The 24618-nt window shown below is 48.0% G+C and overlaps 1 protein-coding gene across 5 annotated transcripts in view; it reads left to right on the top strand.

Annotated features, from left to right (window-relative positions):
• Window positions 1-19694: 19694 nt before the first annotated feature.
• LRMDA (leucine rich melanocyte differentiation associated) overlaps window positions 19695-24618 on the top strand; it is a 1028511-nt gene continuing 1023587 nt past the window's right edge. For 4 of the 5 annotated variants that reach the window (XR_008957942.1, XM_057308256.1, XM_057308254.1 and 1 more), the window contains exon 1: window positions 19910-20171. Coding sequence is in view for 4 of the 5 variants with exons in the window: in XM_057308256.1 (XP_057164239.1) it covers window positions 20142-20171 (30 nt within the window). In the remaining variant the exon portion in view is untranslated. Of the gene's footprint in view, window positions 20172-24618 lie in introns of all 5 variants that reach the window. The other variant, XM_057308257.1, reaches the window with a different exon arrangement.

Below are 24618 nucleotides of genomic sequence, written 5' to 3'. Positions count from 1 at the left end.
GGCATGGCAGATATTTGAGGAGGGGGTGGGAGGAGAAGGAAGGCGAGAGAGCTGAGGAAAAAAGTTTGAAAATGCCTTGAACTATTCACTGTCGAGATGGCTAATCAGTATTGAGGCCGGAGGGCAGGCGGGCCGCCTTTCACCGCCGCTTCCCTTTCATCTCGGGCTCGGCGGAGGCGCTCAATTAAAAGCCTATCAGTTTGTAAGTAAATCAACGCCTATCAGAGTTGTCACATCAAACAAAACGATTATTATTGCAGCCCGCCTCCCCTATTAATCTCCCTCGAAGATAATCCGCCTGACAGGTCAGGCCCGGCGAGCTGGAAAGCCTGGCCCAGAGCGCCCAAACAGTCCGGGACTGGCGCGCGCCCCTGGGGGCCTCCCCACCACGGTCCCGCCCCGCCTTGTGGTCTCCCGGGAGGGGGGAGAGTAAGAACTGGCCGAGGCCGCTGGACCTAGGCCCGCCTCTCCGGACTGGGAGCGGGGCCCAGATTCGCAGGGCTGGTGGGGGACGGTCTCGGGCGGCCCTCACCTCTTCTCCGGCCTGCGGTGGCACCGGGCCTGCTGGAGCCACGGTCTGGCCTGGTCCCAGGGCCTCGCCGTGGCCTGTACTCTTTTCGGCTCGCCTTTCCTGGCTTTTTCTCACCCCCGCTTCTCTTTTTTGTTTCCTCACCCGCTTCTTTCTAGACTCCCTAACCATTTTATTCTTTTTTCCTCCTCTTCATTTCCCCCTTTTCCTGTTTGACAGGGAATATTTCCTATTCCCTCTCCCTCCACTGGGTATACGGTATATATCACTTCGGCGCAGTCACACTCTCTGAAGCAGGGCATTCTCAGGGTCCGGGTTATTTTTCTGCGGCAGGGCTGCCTCAGGAGTGTGTGCAATTCCCAGGAACTCCTGACAAAGTCCTGCCTAATTTCTCCCCAAGCAGGGGCTCTCAGAAGCTCTGCGACTGTGACAGGGTTGGGTGCGTTTGGAGGGGTGAGAAGAAAGGACCAGGGCAGTGTGATGGTTGGACGTTTGCAAGCACCCTATTCTAGAATAAGTATTTGGCCTTGGAATTTCACAGCTGCAACTTCGCTGACCTCTCTCTCCGTGTTGCCTGAGCTTTGCAAATATGTGGTGGGGACCCTCGGGGCATCTGGGCTTCAACACTGAGGATGTGAGGGGGTGCCTAACACTTAATAAGTAAATGCAGTCAGATAATCACTTCTACGGCTTCAAACTGACGCTCCCCGGGTCGGGTGGGGCCCAGATTCCGCACAGCCGCGAAATCGTGGCCTTCTCCGGTGTCCTCCAGCTTTGCGCTTTGAGACACCTTGGAACCAAGCGCGACCCGTTCTTTTCCGAGCCCTTGCTCCAGATTGATAGGCCCAAATGGCCGCTGCCCGAGCCCAGTGGAGCTAGGACTGTGGGATCGTCGAAGTAGCTAAGGGAGAAGGTTTGCCGGCATGACCCCAGGTCCTATTACCCCAAATGCCAGGTTCAGCGCCTGGTGAAGTCGCCCCCTCCGAGCGTGTATCCGGGAGAACCCTGAGGGAAGGCAGTGTTGGCCGTCCGGGCCGAGCCTCTCCCAGCTGTCACGGCGTGGTCCGAGGTCGAGGGTATCGAATAGAGCCTATTCTATTCCAGAGCTGCAGGACCCGTGGCTCCCACCCCGGGTTCTTAAAAGCCCTCCTATTTGTGCACACCTTCCACAGCCGACCTGGTAGTAATATTTATTTCCATACCCGGAAATATTGTAGCAATGCAGTTCAATTATCTGTGTGACTGCTCTTCTTAAATGTATTTATTTCACCTCTGCGACAGCGCAGATATTTAAAGAGGTACACATAGTGCACCCTTCAACGTAGCAAAACTCACTGGTTATAGGAAATATTCGCTGGGTGGTTATTTGGACATAAGGCTATCTCGAGCCCGAATTGCACTCAAGCAGGAGCTGTAAAACAAAACAAAACAAAACAAAAAAACAAAACACTTGCTCTAGAATTTTTCCAACTTAGCTGTATGTGCACACACCAAGAATTTAATGTTTTATATCCCTTTATAGATCTAAATATTCAAATGTTACGTTACATGCCCTTGAAACCGGAAGCGATCTTCCGTTCACACTGGACGTGGAGCTGTTTGTATAATGTTCATCTCCCTGCACTTACACATGAATCTTGATCTAATAAATTCAACCTTGTCATTTTTAGAATCGACGGGATTTCTCTGCGGTTTGCGCTGCCTGTTTCCGAATAAATTCAGCTCTCAGGCATCCGGCAGGAAACGGCTCCCGGTTCGAGTGTACGAAGACGCATCGGCCCAGCACGGGATGGGAGGTGGCTGCTGGTGCTCGTGAGGCTTGTAGGTCCGGCCTCCGAAGGAGGCTGGACTATCAGCGCCCTCAGGCCGGGAGCGGCTCCTTGCTGCCCCACAGTGCCCGGCAGCCCCCACCTCTGGTGGTGCTTCGGAAGCCAGCCGGGCCGAGTCCGCCCGCGGCGAAAACTGAAAGCAAATTCCGCGGCAAATGAAGCCCAAACTTTCTTCGACGCAACTTTGCCACAACGATTCGGTGGCGACTTAGGACGGAGCGCTGGTGTGTGCGCGCGCAAGGTGGGGCGGTGGGCGAAGAAGGCTTGGGCGGCTGATCCTGGCCCTAGGCGAAAGGCTAGGGAAGGCGCCTCCCCTTCCTTATTTCTTGCCAACTCCTCGGCCCCAGTCCGTAAAAATAGTTTTCAATGTGTAGCGGACTCCCAGGATGTGTTTGTGGGGATCGCACCAGGGAGAAGGAAGCGTTGTAAAAGTTGCAGAAAAAGCTTTGCCCAGAAGCGTCCGCCCGGCAGGGTTCAAGAAAGCTGGGAACCAGCTCGGCTTTCCCGGGGCGGAATGCCTAGAAATCGGCTTGGGGAGTCCCCAGCCCAGTCCTCTCCCCTCACCTCGAACCCGCGCGTAAATAACCTCCCGCAGTCTGCGCTGGAAACCCACAAGCGCAGCGCAGCGGTTGGCTGGCGAGGCCCGGACGCTGAGCCGGCCCGCAAGGCCGCTCCTTGGCGCGCTCAGCCCCAGTCCTAAGAGAGGCTTGAACCGAGGTGAGAGGAAGAGTTTGGTTTCAGCTCCTGCTTGGCTGCCTAGACCATCACCGCCGACCTCCCAACTCCTTGGAGCGGGCGCTTCCCCCCTGGGAGCGGCAGTCTTGGGGGGCTGGCCAGGGCGCAAAGTGCGCGCGCGGGCCAGCGCGGGGGTGGGGGGGCGGCTGCCGGTCTCTCCGCGGGGCCTGTCGCCGGGCCGGCCGCGGCGGGTGAGTGATGAGGGCAGAGAAGGGCGCCCATAAATCGCGGGTGTCAGGGCGAAAAACTCTCTTTATTGTCTGCGTGATGGATGGGCCCGGGGACGAGACACCAAATACTTCGTATCGCCTTTAAATGGGAACACATTTTCCGCGGCCATAATTCATGTTTTTTAAATAGAAAGTTTGAAATGTTGCCTATATTTCACCGGCCCTGACATATTTATGAATCGCTCCCTGCATGCAAATATCATTATTTAAAGCGCCGGGGAGAGCTCGGGGGGGAGGGGAGGAGGCACGGCCCCCGTGGCGTGGAGGTGGTGAACCGGGGAAATGCGGATGGAGGGGGTGGTGCATCTCCCTAAAGTGAGGACAATAAGGCGCGGGGGAAAGCCTTATCCGGAAGCCGAGCGCTCCAGGGGCTCCACTCCCGCCGCTGGACCGAGCACTGTCGCTCCGGGAAGTTTGAGCGGCTTGGGACCGAGGACAGGCCCCCCCACCCCGTCCCCTGCGGGGAGATCCGGGGGCTTTTGCGTCCCTCTCCGAGGCCCTGATCCGAGCCAAAGCTACCTTTTCCAAGAAGAAAATGTTTTTTTTTTAAATAAAAGAATTTAACAAACGCAAATAATTACAACCCAACATGTTTCGTGTTCTTTGCATTTGCATTGATTTTATTGATTTTCATTCTGCAAACCTCAGATTGTGCGCGCCCGGGAAGAGCGACTGTCAGACCCCAGTCACCGCGGGGAGTGGGTGGGAGATAACCCTCCAGAGCTGCAGCCCGGACCCAACCAGTTCACCACCTCCCAAGCACAACAGAGCCTGCGCAAGACGCGGGGACACAAATGATCCGGCTCTCAGGCTCTGGGGGCTTCAGTCCCGCCCCCTCTGCTTCCCCAGTGCAGTGCAGCGCTCCTGGGGTCCGCGTCCGCCCACCCCGAGCCCCACTGTGAATACAATCGCTTTGGAAAAAAGCTGGGCACGTGCCATCAGCCTCTCCCTTGCCCGTCCAGCCAGGGAGGCACCCACACCTGCGTCCTCAGTAGCCGAGTCTTTACCTGAGCGGTTCCCCGCGGCGCCTGCGGCCGCGCTGCTAACAGAGGAATGAAAAGGAGGACTGGGGAGTGGGAGGGACAGAGCACTGCCCGACACAGCCAGATACGCAGACCCGGGTCCTCCTCTTCGGACCAGGCGTTGGGGCCCTGACCGAACTCCCTCTAGGAGCCGAATTGCGCCGAGGAGAACCGGCCTGGGAACCGGCCAGGGGAACCGGCATCGCAAGGGAGGGGCGGGCCCGGAGGCACTTCCGCTGGGGGCGGGGCCGCGAGCTACGGGGCCGCGAGCTACGGCGCCGGCCCCGCCCCTCCGCGGCGCCGGCCCGCCCCCAGCTCGTCAGGCTCCGCCTCCGCTGGCAGGGCAGCTAGATCTAAGGTCCGCATCTTCGCGGGAGTCCAGTGGCTGCTCCTTTTTCCCCGCTTCGGCGTTCTGTTTTACGACTTTTAAATCACAGGAACTAAGTACATGCACACTAACAACCTCGGCCCAAACTCGCACGTAAAGACTTTGTCAAACTTTGGTCTCTTGATAGTCCCGAGACTTGCCTGGCCCAGGGGCTCTCAAACATTTTCTGGAATCCGACCGGTCGTCCTCCTCAGACAGTAGGGAATGCGTATCCGTGATCATGGGGTCCCACCCATCTTTCAGGAAGAACAAGAACAAAAGTTAACACTTTTTGAGTGTTTGGTTTATGCCAGAAACTATCTAAGAACTGTGTATGAATTATGTCCTCACAGCAAGCAAGTCTCTGAAGTAAGTACCATGAATGCCCTGTTTCATAGACAAAGAGATTGAGGTATGTACGGAGCCAAGAGATTGGCCTTGTCTCACTCCCATTTCATCCATATCCTTATCCCTTCTTTTCTTTAGATCCTCAGCGTCTCCAATCCATCACTCTGGGGGAATCTGGCTGGGATTTTACTGACCTATGGGGGAAGTTCCCATGGGGGAAGTTCCCAATTAGATTTTAAGATCCTTGCACCTTTCCTTACCTTGGCGGCTGCCGGGAGAGATTTCAATTACTGAGCAGCTGAGGTCTTGCTGAGCTGGACATGCACAGAGGTGGCAAAAAGTATACACGTGATGGGTTCAGCTCAGCCCCCAGCAGCTCCCAGACTGATGGGGAAACCGGACTAGTGAGCAACCCCTCTTGCTTCCCTGTAGTCCCTGCCCAAACCAGAACGATCTTTTAAAAAACATATCACTCTATGTTTCTCTTCTGCTCAAAAGCCAAGGTTCTCATTGTTCTTAGGATCAAGTTGAGCCCATGGCTGGCAGGTCTCTGAGGCTTGATTTGCCTCAGCTTGCCTTTCTGCCTCTGCGTCTCCTACTTGCCCTCACCCTGAGCTCCTGGAATCCATGTCTGCCTTCTGGTTACTCAAATGTGCCATTTTACTCCCTCCCTCAGGACTTCGCTAATGCCTTTCTTACTATCCGGAACGGCCTACTTTTTTTTTAATCTCAGCTTACACACCACTTCCCTGCACCCTCCCACTTGGTACTGAGTTAGTAACCCTGTAACCTTCTCTCAGAGCACTTACCGCACTGTCATGTTGAGAGACTGTCCCCTTCACTGGAAGGTAACTCCAAGGGGGCACAGACGGGCCATTTCTTCAAGGAATGAATGAAGAAACGAATATTTGTATGTACCATCAACTGTGCTAAATGGATGAATAATAACTTTTGGGGTTCATTGCACTTTGGGGGGCCACCAGTAAGTATTCTCTATGGTCTCATATCCTAAGATGTTTTCAGTTTAATAAGGGGGATTAAAAAAAAACTCATGAAAGTATTATTTTGAAACTATATGTTGTAAATATCAAATAAGTGAATGCTCGAGGAGGTTGGAGAAGAGAAATATCTATGGTTTTCCAGCCATTTATTCAGGTTTTCAAAGTACAAGATGTGCTAGTTGACACGGGTGAATGGAAAACACCGCCCCTCCCATGACCACCCCTCCCACCATTCAGGCATGTATATCCCAAGGCTGCAGCTAGCGCTCCCTGTCATCTTCCTCACTTCACATATTATAGCTATTATAGTTAGTACCTTATTAGCTCTTGACTGAGCTGCTGCTACAAGAACCTTCTAATTGTTCAGTCTCAGCCTCTCTTGCCTCCAATCCATTATACATCCTCCTGCTAGGTTAATTTTCTTGATCACATCATTCTGTTGCCTCCATCTTCATGAAATCTTCAGTGGCTCCGCATTGTCCACATGAAACACTTGCTTCTTCATAATCTGGTTCTAAGCTACTTCTAAAAAATTTTAAGTTGCATCACAAAATTATGAAAGAAACATGTTCACTTCAAACAGTAAAGCACTCAAAGATATATAAAGACAAACTTTATGATCTCACCCATCGTCTCCCTATTTCCCACCCAGTTTCCTGAGATATCCAGAACGTACAGCTGGGATGTAACTTCTATCCCTTTCTCCGCACTCACCATGCTCATATAAACTATGCTCACATATACGGGACTATTATGTTATTGCTTGTTTGTACAAACAATGAATATATTAGAGTCATCTGTTCCTCATTCTTTCTCGATAACAAATGGGACTATAGATATAGAGATTATTTATTTATTTATTTATTTATTTATTTTTAGCTGCATAGTATTCCTTAGAATGAAGATACCCACTTATTCAACCATTCCTCTATTGATCGTCATAAAGGTTGTTATCAGGTTTTTTTTTCACTAACCAAATTTCTTGAGTTTATATTCTTGTGATCAGTGATTTTATTTCCATAGGATAGATTACAAAAGTGCAGCTGCCTATACCCAGCCTAGTCTAATTTCTTTGTTCTCACCACTTGCCCTGTGTTGTCCCGTTCCTTGTGTCATCTCTCCCTGGAAGTCCCTTGTCCCCGTGCTTGTGTATCCACCTTCCAATCCTGCAATGCCCAAGTCTGAGCCCAGAATTTAGATTTGTGGCTCAATATCCACTTTCCTCCCTTTTCCTAAGCTTTCCATTGTAGCAATGTGCCGGGCCCAGTGTCTACACCAATAATGACAATCCTATTTTCATTTCTCCTAATCCTTGTAGCTAGGGATGGTCAAGTGACCCAGTTTTGCAAAGGAGACACAAGTAGAAGTATGGAGGTGGCAAAGCTGGAGGGGAAGCCTTGGGAAACACTCTGGTTTTCCTGATCAAAGGAGATGATGCAGATGTTTTGATACGTCCCCGTCCCCTCTTTCTCTTTTATTCCTTCTATGAACTTGGATATAATATCTACAACTGTAGCAGCCACCTGTGATCATGAGGAAAAGTCCAGGAGAATGGCAGAGAGACACTTAATCATGACATCACTGGGACACTGAGCCATCTCCAGTAATCAGCCACCTCCAAATTTTTGTTATAGTAGAAAAATTAAATACCTATTTGTTCAGGTCAGTGACATTGGGGATTTTTATATTTGCAGCCAAGCATATCTTTTACCCGCCCCCTTTGGCAACCACAGGGGTCCAAAAAAGTTAGAGAAAGCTATTAGAGACTTGCCTTCAAACATTTTTGGAGGATAGTACTGTAGAATAGCCAAGTAGCCAAGAGTCTCTTGGAGGTAGGTCTGGTCATAACTTTAACCCTCAGTGTGGCTGTAAACTATTGTACAGTGGACACATGCTTTTGTTTGTTTGTTTTTACCTTTTTTGTCTGCCTATTATCTGAATCTCCTTCCTGTTTGTTGTAATGTAGGGCCTGCTTCCAAACACAAAAGCTGAAGGGGCCACATCCTCCCTCTTCTACCATCAGCTCAGGGCTCAGCTTCCCCTCCCTTATTGCCATTTGAGTAGATCATAGTGCCTTCAGCGCATGGTGGGCTCTGGGGTCCAACTGCTTGGTTCCAAAGAGCAATACTGGCACATTTCCTAGATGTGTGACTTGGGGCAAGGTTCTTAACCCCTCTGAAGTCTCACTTTCCTCCTGTGCAAAATGGATGTAATAATGGTACTTATCTCTTGGGTCAATGGGTGAATTAAATGAGATAATACATGTGTCTGGCATATAGAAAGTGCTCAAAGTGATGACGATAATGATCCCCCTGTGTTCTTTCTTACCTCTGAACCCCTGGGGTGTTGTCGGTGCCACTCATCTGACAATTATTTACTAATTGATATCTTTCATTAGCTATTTAAATTCATATTGCTTTACTTTGTGTGTTTGTGTGCGTGTGTGTTTGTGTGTGTGTGTGTGTGTGTGTGTGTAAGTTCCCAATTAGATTTTAAGAGCCTCCAGGCCTAACCAGATGCTTTCTTTATATTCCTAACTCAGACTAGCAGAGGGCTAAGTTAAAGTAAGCATGAGTGAACACTTATTAAAATGAGTAATAAAATATCCAATGCCTCCAAGGACTGTATAGTCCTTTCCATGATTTCTTTTAATCCTCACAACAGTCCTAGAAGGCATGGGCTATTATTCCCATTTTACAGGTGAGGAAACAGGTTTGTGGAGAGGAAGTCATTTGCCCAAGTCCCAAAGGTCAGTGCTCTTTCCTGCCTCACAATGGCCTCCTTCAGGTTTCCGAAATTCTGGCAATGCCTTCCTCTCATGCTCTCATGTCCAAGCTCACCTTTCTGTCAGCCCAGTTCAGCGTCCCTGCCAGCCCTAACATTCTTTCCATGTGCCCATGGGGAGAGGTATTGGAGATGTATCATTAAATGAATAAAACTGGTTATGAAAGAGTAAGGACATGCACACACCCCCAGTTAATGCATGTCACCTAGAACGCAGGCTGCAAGGGTGTCTGTGTACCCAACCACTGGTCACCTGAGGAATGAGATGGTGGGTGATTTTAACTTTCTTCTTGTTCACCTGTAGTTTCTACTGCAAACATTTGTTGCCTTTATAAATGGGGAAAAGACGATACTTTTGTTTGTTTGCTTGCTTAATGGAGACAATACTGCAGTGCCTCCAGAACTCTCCTTGCTTCCTTGCTCCTCCCAGTTCTCTTTTACTGAAAAATGCTCCCAATCAAAGCAACTTCTTTTTTCTCCTTCCTTCTCTGAGCCAGGTGGGCAGAGGCCCATCCCTGGCACTTATTAGTCACAGGTTTGAAATGCAGGGGAGGGTTGGGGAGGGAGAAATGATTGGTGTGGGGTGGGAATTTGGGGATTCTTTTATCCCCTTCATCTCAAAGGCTGACAGGCTCTTGAGGGGTGGAAATGACTGGTAATTAGTGAACCTTCTCTGCTGCACACGCTAAAGACACACTTCACAGTCTCTGTGACCTCTGCAGCCCGGTGAGGCTTTGTTATGTAGATGCTCTTAATTGGGTGAGTCACTTACTGCAAACAGCTTCAGGAGAGAGCACCGTAGGCTGTTCAGGGAGGCTTCTTACCAGGGGTTCTAACTCAGGAACTGGGGGGCTTGAAAGCAATGGCCTCTAAGTAACTCCACTCCAACCTATAGGAGTGAGAAGTGATCCCATGGAGTGGAGTCAAACATGGTGAGCTTTTAGGGGGAGTGTGAAGCTGTGGCCTTCATCTTCCTCCTTCCTCTCTTCCCCCTGTTCTTCAGTTTATAGATCACCTATTCTGGGCAAAGCTGAGACTATTTTAAGATATAAACTGGGTTCTCTACTACAAGGAGTTGTCCCCCTAGTTAGGACAGATATAAACGTACATAACAACACCCTATAGCAAGAATCAATGCCCGGCATGTGTGAGAGTCTTTGCAATGATGTTTCAGACCCTGGAGCAGTCGCTGAGGGCTGGAGCATTGGAGAAAGCTTGTCAACGAGGGCAAGCAGGAGTTGGAATGGGTTATGGGGAGAGGGATTCCCAGGGTGAGACTTTATGAACAGAGGCACCACCAGGCCACTGTCACACCCAAAGTCATGGCTCCCAGCACATTGAACTTGGCTCAGATGTCAGATACACCGAGTGCGGTGAGAGAATGACTCAGCAGGTCCTCAAATGTGCTGCATTTACATTGTCACATGCTGCTGTTGGTCCTAGAGCATCCTATCGGCTGCTGCTTCTATAGGAGGGCACAGTGCATATGGACTTTTTAATTGTATCAGGTCTCCCACCCCGCAATGTGGTATTTTGGTGAGTGGTACCATCTTGGCTTCTCCATCCTTGTCTCGCAAACAGACATCTAAGTCCTGACAGTTGGGCTGCAATCTCTTTGTAGTCTCTCTCTTCAGGCTGTGAAGGGGGTCAGGTGTACTTTCAGAGTCTATGAGGACATTTTTCTGACCCTACTCTCCTCTTCTTTTTTTTTTTTAATATTTTATTTATTTATTAGACAGAGATAGAGACAGCCAGTGAGAGAGGGAACACAAGCAGGGGGAGTGGGAGAGGAAGAAGCAGGCTCACAGCGGAGGAGCCTGATGTGGGGCTCGATCCCATAACGCCGGGATCACGCCCTGGGCCGAAGGCAGACGCTTAACCGCTGTGCCACCCAGGCGCCCCCCTACTCTCCTCTTCTGATCCATCTTCCTACAATTGTCAGGTCTGTTGCCCTAAAACACGAATGTAACCACTTTACTCCCATTGTGCTCAAAGTGCGGCCTATGTAGGTCTTTATGGTCTGGCCCCGGCCTGCCTCTTTTGCTCTCTTCCTGTCTTCAATGTCACCAATGACTTCCCTGCTATTAAATCCAGTGGTTAATTCTTTGTCCTCGATTTACTTGACCTTGAATAGCACTGGACAAATTGGTCACTCTTTTTTCCTCTTATTCCTTAGTATTTTATTTATAGAATTTTTCAAACTTATAAAAAAAATTAAAGAACAAGATAATGAATGCCCTTTCCCTTCACTTAGACTTTTCAGCTGTTAATGTGTTACCGTGTTGGCATGCTCGCTCTCTCTCTTCCATACACACATTATTTTTTTCTGAACCATTTGAAAGCTGTAGGCAACTTGATGTTTACCCCTAATTTCTTCATCTTGCATCTCCTAAGGAAAAGAACATTCCCTTATTAAACCACAATACAATTAGTGCACCTACGAAAAGTAATATTAATTTAATATCGTCAGTAACATCACCAAATGGTTCAAATGTAAATAATTTCTGATTGTCCCTAAAATGTCTTTTTAGCTGTTTTTCTTTTCCCTAGTTTCAGTATCCAATAAAAACTCATGCACTGCTCTTGGTTGTCATGTTTCTTCAGTCCATTTTTTTTTTTTAGGATTTTTATTTATTTATTTGACAGAGATAGCCAGCAAGAGAGGGAAGGGGGAGTGGGAGAGGAAGAAGCAGGCTCCTAGCGGAGGAGCCCGATGTGGGGCTCGATCCCATAACGCCGGGATCACGCCCTGAGCCGAAGGCAGGCGCTTAACCGCTGTGCCACCCAGGCGCCCCTCTTCAGTCCATTTTTATCTAACACATTCCTTCCTGGTTTTTTTCCCCCATGACATTGACATTTTGGACAGTGTAGCTCAGTTGTCTTGAAGAATGTTTCACTTTCTAGATTTGTCTTTTTCCTCAGGAGTAGATTCTGGTTAAACTTTTTGGCAAGAATAGCATGTAAGTAGTGTGCACTTCCCATTGCATCACATCAAAGGCCCATATTATCAGATTTTCTTACCCTTGGAGATGCTAAGTTTGGGTTCTTGGGTAGGGTTGTGACCACCAGATCACTCCACTCTAAAGGTACATTTTCCCCTTTGTAATTTATAGATAATCTGTGAATTTCCATGTGACTTTCCTGTTCACCCCATGCTTTCAGCATCCCCTGGTGGTCCTTGGCTGAATTGGTCATTATGTTAGAACCCCATTTTTTTTTTTTTAATCACTTTTTTCTTGGCTTCCAGAGTCTGACTTGCTTTTGGTTCTTCCTTACCACTGCAGTTGCTCATTCTCAGCCTCTGTGGTTCCTCCCCTTCTCCTGGACCTCTCACTGTCAGTGCTTAGGACCCAATCGTCAGATCTTTTTCATCCTGTCTTGTGGCTTTAAATGCCATCTAAGAACTGAGGACTCCTAAATTTTCAACTCTTGTTCTTATCTGCTTCCTTAGGTCTACATTCATATGTGGACTGCCTCCTTGACCTTTCTGCTTGTACATCTTAAAGTCATTCCAAACTTCTTAGGTCCAAAAGCGATTCCCTTATCCCTCAGTCCCCTAACTTGCTCATCCATTTCCGTGTGACAACTTCATTCTTCCAGTTGCTCAGGTCAGAGCCTTGGAGTTACTCTTGTCTCCTGTGTTTCTCATACTCTCCATGTCCAATCCAACAGGAAATTCTGTTGATATCATCTCCAAAATATAGGTAGGCACTCTTCACTGTCTCCAGGAGTCCTGTAATAGTCTGCTGTTTATTTTCCCTGTTTCTGCTTTTCCTTCTCCATGGTCCATTCTCAATACAGTAGCCACAGCGGTCTTTACAAAATATGGGTCTTTTGCTTAAGACTCCTCATCTCACCTGGGAGTACAAGCCAACTCCTAGTCTTAGTCTATCGGGCCTTAGATGACCTGCTTCTCCTCCTCACACCATACCCTGCCTCCTGATTTCACTTGCATTATTCTCCTTCTCATTCACTCCACTCCAGCCACTCTGACATCCTTCCTGTTTCCCAAACCTGCCAGGCACTCTCCTGTCTCAGGGCCTTTGCACTTGATGTTCTGGCCACCCCGAATGTTTTCCCCCTAGATGTGCATCTGGCTCTCCCTTGCTTCCTGCAGGACTTGGCTTAAATATCACTTTCTTAGTGGGGCCTTCCCTGATCACTCCATCTACCCCCTGGGACTTCTTATCCCTTTTCTGTGCTCTATTGTTCTCCACAGTACTTATCACCACCTAACATATTTGGTGTTTACTTTCTTATTATCTCTCCCCACACTGAAAGTAAGCTCCACAAGGATAGAAACTTTGTTTTCTCTACTGCTATGTCCCCAGAATTTAGATTAGTGTCAAGTATACAGCAGACACTCAATAAATATTTTTTGAATAAATGAATTGAATTAATGAATTTCCAGTACCTCAGCATAAGCTATAAACCCTCCGGGTTCTAAGTACTGACAGTGTAAAATTTCTGCATTCTTTACTGGCCACTGGTAGCTAGTGCAGTAGATGGGAAACCAGAGTGTGTTCCAGATTGGGGTTCAGAGTTCAGACTGTAGCAATGAGATGGAATCCATGAGTCCAAAATTGTCCTGTGTTTTGTGTGTCTATACACTTACGCATGTTTATGTGCTTTTGTGAGTCTGTGAGTCTGTGCCAGTGAGGTCATGTATAAAGGTCAGTGATCCTTTCCTGTTTTCTTCTCCAAGAAAACCACAGATGCTTTACTGGGCTGAAGAACCTCTGTGTGCCCATGAATGCGTCTGCTTGCAGCTGCGGCATCTCAAGGCTTCAGCCCACCTCTGCTTTGGAGCTCAGTAGCAATCCAAAGCCTGGCGTGGCTATACCAGCGATACTCATCTTTCTGGCTGGAGTAACACTATGCCCTGGGAAGCACTGGAGCTCAAGTTCACCATTCAAGTGTGAGCAAAGTGGCAACACAACAACAGGAAACTCAGAGAACACTCATTGCTTTTGGCTTTGCTGTTCCGTCTACTTGGAAGATCCTTCTCCCAAGTCTCATGGTTGGCACCATGTTATTATTCAGATTTCAGCCCAAATGTTGCTCCTCTTAGAGAAGCCTTCCCAGAATACTCTGTAGCTGTCCAAGGCGTGTGGTTTGTGTATCTGTGAGAAGGGCTAAAGTCCGGCTCATGCTCTGCTAATCAAGGATTTCACAGGTGAAATGCTCGAACAGCTGGCAGAGAACTTGGGCATTGTATCCAAGTTAGCCCCCCCCCCCACCTCACAGTGTCTGCTTTTATCTTCATAGCATGTGTCAGTGCTACCTGAAATTGTGCATTTCACATGCTTGAAATTATTTATTTACTTGTTACCTGTGTCCTCCCACCAGAATATAAGCCCCAGGGGAATAAGGATTGTATCTGTCTTGTTCCTTATTGTCTGTGCCTGACACCTAGTAGGTATCCAGAAGTCTTTATTAATGAGCACATTCTCTCTCCTTATTTGGGGGGAGATGTACATACTTACTTGTGTTTTTATCTTAAATTGCTCCTTAGATCAGTTAGTTTTCATGTAAGGAAACCGAGGACCTCAGGAGTGAAAGGATTCAGCCATGGGCACCTGGCAAATAATAGCAAAACTAGGTCTTGAACCCAGGACTTGCAGGCCAGGGCACTGACCACGACAGGACTTGCCCAGCACTTCACCTGACCCTCAGCCTTTTTGTACTGGGGGTACAGGTGCAGCTGAGACTTACTTTGCCCCTGACCCAGAGCTGCAGAGAGAGCTGGGGCTCCTTTCGGAGAGGTGGGAAGAGACTCTGAATTAATACTGGTAAATCATGCCAGAACCCTCTTGTGTGCATTATTATTATTGCCCCCCATATATTCTAAAATAATCCCTGTAAATAATTATAAAAATAAATCTCAGTGACAAATTTTGTATTTTATTTTATTTTATTTCCAGGAACACATTTATTCATCATAATCTCTTCAGGGGTAGGACAAATTGGAGCACTGGGTAGTGAATACAATTTGCAAATAGGCAATATAAGTAGAGAGAAAATTAATATGTATTCCTCAGCACTCTAAAAGGAGAGGAAGAACATTAATAGCCATTTCCTTGAAGATATAACTTTGAAAATGTTATTTCTGATCCATCAGTGTGGGGCTCCGTATGAGGAAAATGGTTACAACGTGACAAGAAGTGATTAGATGTGAAAAGGCATCTTTCTGGCATTCTTCCCCAGTCTCTTCACCCTCTTCTTACTGGGATGTAGGATGAGTCCCGATTTATTTTCTTCAGAAGATCAGAGTTCTGGCCTGGGGCCACTGCTCATTTGCTGGGTGGCCTTGGGCAAGTCCTTCCATGCCTTAGGCCTCAGTTTCCTCAATCAGTAGTTGGAGTAAATGATTTCTAAAGCAGCAAGCCTGGATGGTCACAGTCCAAACTACCTGAGGGTACTTGAGAAAATATTCATGCTAGGGCTGCATCTGTGGAATCAGAATCTCATTTGCTGAGCCCTGTACATTTTAATGGGGGAGGGGGGTGTTTCTTCAACCTCTAAATGGCAGAACGTCTCCAAGCCAAGTTGGGATTCTGGAAAAGTACCTGGGGCTTAGACACTGCTTCCCTCTCTCCCAGTGGACAGTATAAAGTTGACGAGTTTCTTTTGGTTGATGTTCCCTTTCCGTCTCAAAAGTACACTATGAGCCCTTGTCCTCAAGTCAGAGATAACCTCCCTTCTGGGCCCAGCTAAGGACTTGGGGCACCCAGCTAGTTCCAGGTAAATGGAGGAATAAGACTTGTTTTTCAGGGGCGCCTGGGTGGCTCAGTCGTTGGGTGTCTGTCTTCGGCTCAGGGCGTGATCCCTGAGTTCTGGGATCGAGCCTGAGTTCTGGGATCGAGCCCCATGTCAGGCTCTTCCGCTGGGAGCCTGCTTCTTCCTCTCCCACTCCCCCTGCGTGTGTTCCCTCTCTCGCTGTCTGTCTCTCTCTCTGTCAAATGAATAAATAAAATCTTAAAAAAAAAAAAAAAAAGATTTGTTTTTCATTGCTGTTTTCAGGATTTGTAAAAATAATGCTAAGAGATTAGCAGGTAACAGTTCCAGTTATAAATTCTCTATTCCTGATCCTTCCATCCAATCTCCTCCATTAGTTTCTAATTACAAAGGCAGGGTATGCATGTTGCAAAAATCACGGAAGATACCCAGTGAAAAGCAGAAGCTCCTCTCCCACTCACCTTTCACAAACCTACACCCTTCCCCACTCCCTGCTAATGTTTGCATTTTAATAGAGACAACAACCACAGTATCTTTAAAGATCCTAAGAGAAGGGAACTCAGAGGCACTGAGAATTAATGGTAATGATAATTATAATAGTATACAGTAATAATAAAATAACATTTATGCAATGAATAATCATGCCAAACATTATAATTGCATTTAATATATATATTTTAAAATGTAATTTGTTCTGGTTGGGAGATCAGGAAGGTGTTTTGGAGGCTAGATCATCCTTAATCCCTCACATACGTGCAAATATTGCAGAGAGGGCCCTGGAAACCTTTCCTCTTTCCTAAACTCCCTCCTTTAGAATGAAAGGAGGCTGCTTCAGCAACAAAGAGCATTTTGTATGCAGACATCCAGATTTTTTTTTTTTAATTGAAATCTGAATGTGGTGAGTCTGAACTAGGGGCTGGGGCATGATTAATTACAGCAATCATCTTAACCTGCCCAGGGGTTGGGCCTGAAAGAAATGAGGCCAAGCTGAATAGAAATTCGACTAAGGATAGGTAGGAAGGCTAATAAAACTTTGTTAACTGGCGCTGTCCTCTCAGCAGATGATACACAGAGTTGGCGGGTTTTAAGGAATCACTTCCTGTTTCACTGGTTCTGGTCGACCCCAGAATCAACTCTGTTGATTGCAAATAAACAGGATTTTCCTTTTTGTCCGCAGGAATGTGATGGAGGAAGAACTCTAGGGGAAAGGGCCTTTTCTGCCAAAGAATAATAATAACAAAGATGACAGTAGGAATAAAATATTGCCCTCTTCATCAAGGGTGATAAGGAAACATCTAGCAGTAAGTGTCTAACCTTCTCACTCCCCATTTGCAAGTGTTAGAGCTCCAGAATTCCTAGGCTCAGGATTAGCTGCCCAGGCCTGATTTAAACTTTCTGTTCTGTAGTCCTCGTGAGTATGCTATACAAATGGGGCTACCCGTCTCAATTTTGGGTACAGGAAATAGAATCACAATCACAGGGCTTCTTGTTGACATAGTACTGCAAGTGTCTGAGAGCAAATCTTTCCTGAAGTGTATGTCTTAGATATGTGTACGTGGAGTGCCTAGCATAGTGCCTGGTCCTTGGAAGCTGGGGCAGAGGAGCTGTGGGATAAAATGGGGTAAGGCAGGGGTCCCCTGCAGCTCACTCTCAGTTGCCCACTGGAATGGAAGGAGGGAACTGAAGAAGAATCTGGATAACTGCATGAGCCTTCTCTTCCCCTCTGTGCTTCTGGAGCTGAGGCAGAAAGAGCTGTATTCAAGATGAAGCCCCAAGAAGATTTGTCCCCTCTGTTCACTCTTGTCAACTCCCTGTGTTCCAAAGGAATCATTTGTTCACCTCTTGGGCCAGCCTCATCTCAGCGTTCCTTTGCTCTCTCCCTTCTGAAGGGAGGGCTATATGACCTGAAGAACTTAACCTCTGATATTTAGATTTAATTTTCCTTTTTGCTCAAGAAAGTGATGTCCTTCACCTGCCTCTTCTGATTTTCTCTTGTCCAGAGATACAGATCCTTCTTCTCCTTCTCCTTTCCCCCCTTTCCTTCTCCTCTACCTCCTTCTTGTTCTCTCTTCTGAAGATAACTTCCAAAGGGAGTAAGGAGAGCTGAATCCAGTCTGGTTTTAGAGGAGTCCTCCCCCACTAAATTCAACAAATTTCTACTCTGCTCAAGAATTTTCAGTAGCTCCGTATTGTCATCAGCTTCCATGTCAAACACTAAAACCCACGTCAATCTGAGCTATCCTTATTTTTTATGATTTCCCCAATTATCTGTCCCTTGCAGTCAGCTAGCCTAGTTCACCTAGTGGAGACAAGAGTGAGTGGGGAGGAAAACAGCTAAAAGCCAGGCAGAGGAGGGGAGGAGTGGGAGAGGAGGCAGGAGAGGTAGGGGATGATGGGATTTTAAGAGCTCTTGGGGGATATATTGGAGATTTTGGACTGTGTTATTAGTTGATTGGGAGCATTGAAAGATTTCAGGTAGGGTCCAATCAGGCTTTTAGAATGATCAGCCTAGAGCTGTGTGGAGGAAGGCAAAATAGTGAGGGAGTCCTGGGAAGGTAGAAAGGATCCCTGCTTACTTTGGCATCATTGGCAGATAGTGTCTGCAGAGCAGTCTATGCTCAGAAGACACAGCTGTGTATGGATGCACGGGCGTGGATGGGAGGACCTCAACCCTCCTGCTGGGGTGAGAGTGTGTGCATTCCAGTTTCATCTGTGAGTAGGTTTAAGCCTGTGTTCACATGTCCTCTTCTGTCAGTCAGAGCCCTTCTAGGAAGGCCAAGGTGAAAGGGGGAGAGGGCAGTGTATCATGACTGTCAGGGCCTGGGCGCACTTCCTCCTTTTTGGGCAGGAAAGGCAGACAAAAGTGGACAATGGACCAGAGAGGCTGCATCCAGCAGAGAAGGAGGGAAGAGCAGGAGGAGCTGGTCTGTGGGGCAGTAGGCCTTGGAAGATTCCCTTTGATCCCCCTTATCTCTGGAGGGCAAGCCTTCTTTTTTTGGCCTGTGGGACCTTTTTGTTGCAGCATTTCCTGAAACCCCCCAAAGTAAACACAGCCAAGTCTCTGTTCTTACAACTCCACTCTGCTATGTCCGCTCCTCCCAGCAGAAAGAGGGGCGGGCGGGTCAGTCCTCAGAGGTCAACACCACCACTCATCAGGATGCTGACAAGGAGGGCCCGCATTACAATGTGCTGGCACCAGGCCTGAGAGACAATGATGATAGCCACAATATGCTTAACCATGATCATAATTATCATCAGCTGCACAAACAGGAGTTTCTAAGGGCTGTTTAGACACACGGAATAATGAAAACAAAGGCCCTGGGAACAGCCCGTCAACAGAGGTGGGAGCTACCATTATCAGTAGGTCTACTGAGTTGCGGTAACTGCAGTGCAATGCGTCAGACCTGGAGTCTGGCACTCAGGATCCCTTCTCTGTTTGAATGATAGCTTTACTCACTGGTACAGAGGGAGCAGGGGAGAGAGGCCAGTTAAGTCCAGGCTGGCTCTTAGTTGCAAGAGAGGACTGGTGATAATGTGACAATGAAGTGGTATGTGGTAATAGTTTCCTGCATCCTGGGGATGGAGGCATGAAGGCAAAAAGTCACGGGGAGAAAATTTGGTTCCTTTCAACTGAGACAGGCATGAGCTGCCCACCCAGCCTGATGAAGGAGGCAGTAAAGGCTACCTTTCATTTCCAGCTGGGGGGATGGGATGTGTGTGTGTGTGGGGAGGGGGTGCTGGGGGTGGAAATTTGACCGCATGGATGACTTTGTGCTTCACGAATAAGAGGGAGAGAATAAGAGAAACCTGAAATTTGGGGACATCATTGATTCTTCTTCTCTAGCGTTTATTACTGTCAGCTGGGGTGTTTTAGCTGAGCCGGCAGTTTATTTATAGGGAAATTCAATTCTCTCTTCCTCCCACTACAAATGGAAACTTCGCCCCACCAGGTGTCCTTTCAGCCTCTCCTTTTTCCCCCTTCCCTCAAAGTTGGGGAGGGGAGTTCAGGCCATGGCCCCTCCTCCTCCCCGCAGTCGAGGACAGTTATGTAATCTGGATTGTGAAATATAGGAAAGGCCCGCTCTCCACGTCCCCCACTAACTAACGACTCAGATGGGCCCCTCCCCCTCATGCGAAGCCCTCCTCCCCTTAGCCCGCCCCCGACTAACGCAGTAGAGTTCTGGGCTTGGAGTTTTGGGGGCGAAGCTATTCCTGGTTCCCTGGCCCCTCAGGGGGCGGGGAGGTCCTGGGGCGCTCAGGGGCCATGGGGGAAGTCAAGGTCAGGCCGTTCGGCGTGAGCGCGGGGCGCCGGGGGCCACCTGTGGCGGCGCGTGGAGGGGGCGTGCCTAGGCTCACAGGCGCGAGGGCCGGCCGAGCAGAAGCGGCCGGCGCGCAGCTGAGCCCAGGTCCCAGCACCCGGCCCGCGCCTCGGGCTTCCGCCGGGTCAGCTGACTATTTAGTGCGGAACTGCGCGCCGGGCGCTGCTGCCCGCCGCCGCCGCGCTCTGCGCTTGGTGCTCCGCTCTCGGTGCTCCGCGCCGCGCGTCCGCCCCGTCGTCATGGCCGGGCTCGTGGTCAGTGGAACTCAAGTAAGTCCGCCAGGACGAACCCCGCCTTCGCTTGGGGCAGTCGGTGTGGGGAGGGAATGCTGAGGCAAGGGGCCACCCGGAGGTTCGAAAGAGCTCCTTGCCCCCGCTCAGGGGGGCTGCGTCTGCAGCTGGCGACTCTTTCATCCCGCCCTGGGTTGGTGAGGGGACTTTGGGGCCTGGCATCCCCCCCCCCCCCCCGCCTTGGGAGAAGAGGGGAAGGCCCCCTAGGTCGACAAGGTCCCCTCCACCTCCTCTGTCCCTACTGCTCGCTGCTAAGGCCAGCCACGCCGATTTCTCGTCAGGCTGAGTGGACCATGCCCACAGCTGAGGCTACTTTTAGGGGCTCATACAAAGTGTGTAATTTCATAATCAGAAGAAAATAACTTTGGTCAAAGAAAACCTCTTAATATATTCATCTTCATACTAATGAAGTTGTAAAATATAAACATTAGGGGTGTGTGTGTGTGGTTTATTTTTTAAGGACCCCCGGATGGCAGAAGTGCCTAGGTCCCACTAAAGACCATGAAAATCATAATGCATGCCAGCAGGCTGTAGGTTTGTGGCCACACTGCAGACTGCCTCTGGATCCTAGACCTAGGGCCCTTATTCAAGGCAGGTAGAAGGCTAAACTCCCCCATTTTTATTTGGGCATCTGATTTCTTAGTGTATTACATGGTTGACCTAGAATGTTATTTCGTTCAGGTGTGCAACATAGTGATTCGACAATTCTATACATTATACTTTGCTCACCACAAGGGTGGTTAGCATCTGTCACCATACACACACCTACAACATTTTTACAATATTACTGACTATATTCCCAGTGCTGTACTTCTCATCCCCGGGACTAACTTCATACCTCGCAGTTTGTACCTCTTAACCCCCTTCACCTATTTTGCCTATCTTCCCACCCACCTCCCCTCTGGCAACCACCAATTTGTTCTCTCGTATTCGAGTCTGTTTTTGTTTTTTGTTCATTTTTTAGATTCCACATGTAAGTGAAATCATATGGTACTTGTCTGTCTCCGACTTCTTGCACCTAGCATAGTACCCTCTAGGTCCCTCCATGTTGCACAAATGGCAAGAGCTCACTCGGCACCTGACTTCTTGAACTGGAGTCTGTGAGGAATGGCAACATTCCAGTTTCAACTCTGGGTGACAGGCACCTAGACTCACTTGCTTTCAGCCCTGCAGTGGAGCCTCAGGTGTTCTCAGTCATTGCTGGAAGGCTGCTGGCCCAGGTGCCTTTTACCTTCTGGAAAAGCCAGGTCTCTCTTTTTAACCTCTGATTAAGCCAGCCCTCCTCCCGCCTTTCTTTGCATGCCCTAGAGAAACAGTTCTGAGGTTTTGAAGCTCTCCCCTTGGATTGCCTAAGGCAGGTAGTGTCAGGCAGTTAGATTTTTGAGATTTCTTTGGGCAAGTGTTTCCACCTTCTCAGAGTTCAGAAGTGAGCAGGCCAGGGAGGTAGCAGGCAGTGGGAAAGGTTAAAAATGATGTGTCTTATTTAGATGGCAGGGAAAACAGCTTTTGGGAGTTAACATGCCTGCCTAGAGGGAGGAGCTGGAGGAGAGGGGATCTGCCCAAGAATACCCCATTCCCCCCAGACCCTAGGTCTCTGCATTTCAGACTCAGCATTCTTTGGGTGTAGCTTCTTCCAACTTCATGGAGCACTTGATAGTAGGCTAAGAACATTCCTGTGCCGCCTCCTCTCTTCCTACATTTCCCTAATTTGATCATTTTCCTGCATCCTCTGCTTTGAGCCCACTCCAAAGGGCTCAAAGGCAATCACTAACCTGTTGAGCCCTTAGGGGACTTTTTTAAGCCGATGGAGCTGCTGGGGGAGGAGCTGAAAAAGACAGGCTGAGAAAATGCTTCTGGGGTGTTAGTCCCCCAGGTCCTGAATCTCCTAGACCAGTGGATCTGAGTGGCAGCCCTGGGTTTAGGGGAGGGGTGGTGTTTTTTTGTTTGTTTTTTGCATTCTGCCTCTTTTAGTTTCTAATGACAGCCATAACAAGAAGTAGTTCCTGGAATGTGTGTCACATGGTACTTCTCAAAGTTTGGTAGAGCCATCGTCAAAACAAAACAAAACAAAAAAACCTTCCCCGGAGCCCATGGTATTGATACTGTTCTTATTGCAATGTTGCTTAAATACACAACCAGATACAACTTTTTCTAAGTTCATAGAGACCTATCCCCCAAATAGAGATGGTTTCAGTGCATAGAAAAAAAAACAAAAACAAAAACAAAAAACCCATAACACCACTAAAACAACTAAATGAGATGGATTATGTTTTGTTGAAATTAGGTCATTGCTTTGAAGCCGCTGTGGGCTGACTGCTATTGCCCTGGGTTTTAGAAGTTTCTTGGGCCTCAATCAGCCCTCCTTCTACTCTTCCCTGTAAACTCTCTTTATTCAACATGAATCTGACTTCATTTGGCCTTCTCTTGGCTTGACTGCGTCATTCATACCACACTAAATCCTCAATCTTCTTTTTCCGATAGTTTATGACCAAGTAGTGACATCAATATAATTGTAGATGCAAATACAAACTTGGAATCCGGGCACTGAAATCCTGTGCCCAAGAGGGAATAACAAATCCCTTTCTTAGGAGTAGTGGTCTGATTCAAGTATTTACTGAGTGGCCACTAGGTGCTGAGGACAATGCTGTGTACTCTAATAGGTTATCTTCTCATTGTAAGTTGATGATCTAGGACTCACTGGGATTGACTAGGTAACAGCCAGGTGGTAGGCATTTAATAAATGTTAGTTCCCTTATTCGCCATACCTTTTGGATGTAGTTGGTGTTAGACTAGTTTATAGAAGAGGAGACAAACTCTGAGGTTGTGACCCATCCAGGATAACACAGCTAGTAAGTAGTAGCACAGGGACTGTTTCTACTCTGACAGACCTTTCAGTACTGTGAGGTTAAAATCAAGGATCTTCCGCCACTGGCTGGGGTCAGGCATCAAAAAATAATCGTCTCTGTACGCAGTCTACTAACAAACCTAGCGTCCTCAGAAATGTCCAGAGGGCCAGACTGTCCCAACTGCAAAGAGAAATCTGTAGTCTTCTGCAGTTTGGTAATTCCCCGTGGCTTCTGCTTAGAGGGGCTGGGTATGTGAATGAAGGGATTCTGCACAGATACTCTTGTCCTCTCTGGTATCCCTCTGTGGGGGGATCCTCATATGTTTTACATGCCCCTGATAACGGTGTCCCTTTCTGTTACCATTCCACACAGGGTCGAAGTTTTGGGATACTGGTGATAATAAAGTAGGCAAATGAAAAGTACACAACTTGGTTCTTCAGTCTAAAAGTAATCGACTAAATGCAATGACTCTTGGTCTGGTTGTGCTCTTGCTTCTGTGGCATTTAGGGTCTATTAATCTCAATTTCCCTTATTTGCTCAAGTAGCAAATTATTTTTGGTCTGGCTCTTTTGGCTTGTTACATTAGGTGGTCCTATGCGCCAAAAAGCTTTCTGACATCCTGAGAGGTAATGTCTTCCACTCAGAAGCACTTCCTAAACATGCCTTTCTTATTATGAGTGTTGGTTGCAGTGCCTGGCAGTGGCTGCTTGCAGCTTTTAAGCCTTGTCCCACCGATCTGGACCCTTACATGTGGTCAGCTGAACTCCTATCTCTAAATGCTCCTAGTTTAGCACGGGGGTTGGTGGGGGTGGGGTGTCCAAGCATGCAGATGGCTTATCAAAGTTGATTTTCATGCTAAATTTTAGAGACTTGGTCTTCACTGGGGAACAAGTTGTGCTTTAGTTTTCCTGGGATGTTGTGTTAAGCTGCTGTAATAAAACAAGCTGATAAAAGTCCTGTTAGGCATGTAAATGGTCTGCATGTTTCATGGTGATAGGTTCCCTGGTGCTCCTTTTGCCTCTGAGAGGGGATCGAACAGAAGAAAGAGGGGAGCAAATCTCCCTCTTTCCCTAGGTTCTGCGCTCTTCTGGGGCTTTCAGCATCCTGTCATGAGGTAGTTCACAACCTTTCAACTAGGAACACACGTTTTTGAAGCCAAAGCATGATGATAAATGTACCACTGGTGTTTCTTGATCAAGAAAATGCACACCCACGTGTGGATTTGTAAGAACTCCATGGCGCCCAAGTTGGAAGGTACTATTCCTGGGGCAGGACTTAAAAGCCACATTACCCTGGGCATGCCACTAAAGTCTTAGTTTCTTTGTAAAAACATGAGGGGTTTTGAGAAATCGGGTCCCTACAAGATTGAGTCCTTGGTGAGTCTCTAAGGACAGAGCTCAGTTTCTACATCTAAACCTCAGCCTCTATGCTGTATATACCACAGAGATCTTGAATACTGATGTGTATAAGATGGGGGTGCATGATGGGGTGAAAGGGATGGGTTTTCTGGGGATTGCCATGGGCCTGCAGGGTCAATGTAATATTCTAGGATAGAAACTGCTGCTGATCAAGTGGGTATC

Source organism: Ursus arctos, unplaced genomic scaffold, assembly GCF_023065955.2.
Source record: "Ursus arctos isolate Adak ecotype North America unplaced genomic scaffold, UrsArc2.0 scaffold_7, whole genome shotgun sequence".
Lineage (NCBI taxonomy): Eukaryota > Metazoa > Chordata > Mammalia > Carnivora > Ursidae > Ursus > Ursus arctos.
The sequence above is the reverse complement of the archived record's forward strand: the minus strand, read 5'-3'. Positions and strand labels throughout refer to the sequence as shown.